The 3,027-nt window shown below is 32.9% G+C and overlaps 1 protein-coding gene across 1 annotated transcript in view; it reads left to right on the top strand.

The window, feature by feature from the left end:
* Nucleotides 1–1,462, top strand: part of LOC108968440 (lipase 1) — a 9,605-nt gene extending 8,143 nt beyond the window's left edge. Inside the window, exon 5 of the mRNA XM_018932485.1 lies at nt 1,052–1,462. Within this exon, the coding sequence (XP_018788030.1) occupies nt 1,052–1,462 (411 nt within the window). The remainder of the gene's footprint in view (nt 1–1,051) is intronic.
* The last annotated feature ends 1,565 nt before the right edge of the window (nt 1,463–3,027 follow it).

The following is a 3,027-nucleotide window of genomic DNA, read 5'->3' as shown; positions in this document are numbered from 1 at the left end:
CTATATCTGACTCTTTTAGTTTTAGGACTTAAAAACAACCGTTATGTGAACAAAACTATAATACTCTCTTTAGCAACTTTGTTGCGAGAGTATAATAAGTAAGGCTAAGTGCAAACGAACATTTTATACTCTTGCAACTTGCAAAACCCAAAATCGGGGAAATTCTTTAAGGTGTAAAACCACTCGTATAGAGAAAAGTCAACCGGATGTTCAAAAATCTTGATATTAGTGATAGGGGGCCAGGCCAAGTTTTTGCTGCAATTTAACTATTTTTGGCACAAACATACATCATTATGTGTAAAACACGCTCTCTTATTTCCACATATCCCTGGAAGATCGAAAATCTTTATTTTAATGGAAGCGATACTCCCCACTCCAATTCAATTATAAGAGAAGGATTATCCCTTAAGGTCAATTATATATATCACACATTGACCGATATTTTCGATCAAAAGTCAACTATAGGTACGGTGGGCTTGAACAGTTTTTATTGGATTTAAATAATTTTTTATTACACTAAAGACATTATTAGTGCGAAGTTTTATCCCGTTCTTGATTTGTTTACTGGAAACTGAACGAGTGATGTGGAATTAAAATTTGTGCTATATCAAATTTTTTTTCTCAAAGATACTCTGGCTACTGCGATCATTTGTGCCAAATATGAGTTTTATATCTTAATTTAGTGCTTAGTTATGGCCTTTTATATGTTTTCGCTGTATGGCGATTAGTGGGCGCGGCAGTTGTCCGATTACGACCATCTACCAACTCGAACTTTTTTGTACTAAGAAACCTACATACCAAGTTTCATCAAGATATCTCAAGTTTTACTCAAGTAACAGCTTGCACAGACGAACGTACGGACCATGATCATTTATATATATTATACTATATAACCCTATATTTATCTCAATTAGTTTTAGGTGATATGTACAACCGATAGGTGTACATATAGAGGTACTCTATACTCTCTAACAACTGGTTGCAAGAGTATGAAAATAAATATCTGAATAAAGATTATTAGATACTAATATCTAAACCGTTAATTCCGCAGTCAATAGAACCACTTCTTTATGGCCAACTTTTACAAGGTGCTTCACTAAAGGAAATCAAACATCTACAACAAATATGGAATTCCGGCGATTTCGTTGCCTTCGATTACGGTGTGGAGGGTAATCGCAAGTATTATAATTCTGTGGAGCCATACAATTATAATCTCAGTCTTATAACCGCACCGCTTCTGCTCTATTTCGGAGAAAGCGACGCCATAGCAACGCCCGCGGGAGTGCATAGCATCTACTCACGTGTATTAAATGCGGTGGCCGGTGTCTACCGTATAAACGCCGTCAAATTTAATCATTTCGACTTTCTATGTGCCAGCGATGTAAAAACTTTGGTCAACGATAGAGTCATCGCTATGATGGAACAATACTTAGGCGGTAAATTGTCATACGTAATTGAGTGAAACATAAAAAAACAATTATGCATGTTTCTTTATACTCATGTAATTGCGAAAAGAGAGTTGATTATAATTATTAACATAATAATACAATTATTTTAGCGCTCACAACGAAAGACAAATGCGACATTATACTTTTATTTGTTTTCTTTGGAATTACTTATGTTTCAAATTTATTTCAATACAAAACTGTTGATTTATTCAAATTGCATAATTACTTAAACCAACAGCCATAAAAAGCATAGTCATTCATGCATTTGAAAATCAACAACCAAGTTAACCAGCTAGCTTAAGTCTACTTTCTTTCTTTTCCGCTTTGTTAATGGCTTTCCGATTTATGTCGTACAAGCGGGCTAAAGCTTTAAGCTACTGTAAGCTGTGTAAATGTACATATTTATACATATGTACATGTATTTCAATAGTGTTTGTTCAGCAATTCATAATATTTACCTAAACAATCGGTCACCATTTTAGTACAGCYTTTTTATGTCTTGTCTATTTGCCTGAGTCGAGACGAGTTCACAAATTAGTTGCTCGCTAGTAACACTGCTAGATCTAAATGATCAACAGTCATAGAATTCTTGACAAAAATGTGTATAATTTTTGCACTTCTTATAGCATACAATTATATTTCTAAAAAGTAAAATTTCTGAAAATATATTCTCAAATAATTTTGCGTTTTTCTGGTAAACTGATTACAGCAGACAAACGGAATCAACTCAGCTCGTCACGCTGATCATTTATTTGCTTTACATATTATATAAGTTTCTTTTTAAGCTGTTACAAACTCGCAAACTAATTAGAAATAGGTTATTAGTTATTATTCTATCGATACTATGAATGACATCAATATTAAATTTGTTTTTCTTTCTCATATATTATATTGAAGTTTAGAAAGCTATAATAATAAAATTTATTATTACCATTATTTTTAAAACTTAAATACATTTAATATACTTTCATTTGGCCAGGAATTTTAAAAATTTTAACTTTCTTTAGTATGAGTGGTAAAACATACTTTACACTTAACTGAAGCTCATGCACTTCTCCTCTGGACCACGATAAGGAGAAATTCATTAAACGCAGTTTCAACAAAGTTTCACCAAACCAAAATCTGTTTATTTCGATCAAAATAAGCTGTAAAATAAAAAAAACTGTATTATTACATTTTAATGATGCCTTCCTTAAGTCAAATTAGCTGCTTGCAAATTTAAAAAAAGTGAAGCACAAACAATTGGATATTCATATAAGAGTGTATACCAACACCCAAGGTGTGCGCTGCTAATGCGCCCTTTACGATCGCAACGCCGGACAACATAAAACAATAAGTGATAGCAGTTGGCCGATATTTTTGGCAGCACACCAAAAGCACACAACTTGACGCCGTGTCGATAGTTGTCATATCGCTTAGCTTTTACATATTTTTCTTGATTACTCTTTCAATTACTCTTTCAATGGGTTTACGAGTGTTGGTTTTTTCCACTTTGTTTCATATTTGTTTTAATTTCATTTTCATTTTTTTTTTTTCCAAATATTAACGCTCTGATCGACTTTCTTGGTTGCGGTGAAAC

This window comes from Bactrocera latifrons, unplaced genomic scaffold, assembly GCF_001853355.1.
Source record: "Bactrocera latifrons isolate USDA-ARS-PBARC rearing strain unplaced genomic scaffold, ASM185335v1 scaffold_216, whole genome shotgun sequence".
Classification (NCBI taxonomy): Eukaryota; Metazoa; Arthropoda; class Insecta; order Diptera; family Tephritidae; genus Bactrocera; species Bactrocera latifrons.
Note: the sequence above shows the minus strand (reverse complement) of the source record. Positions and strands in the feature narration are given on the sequence as shown.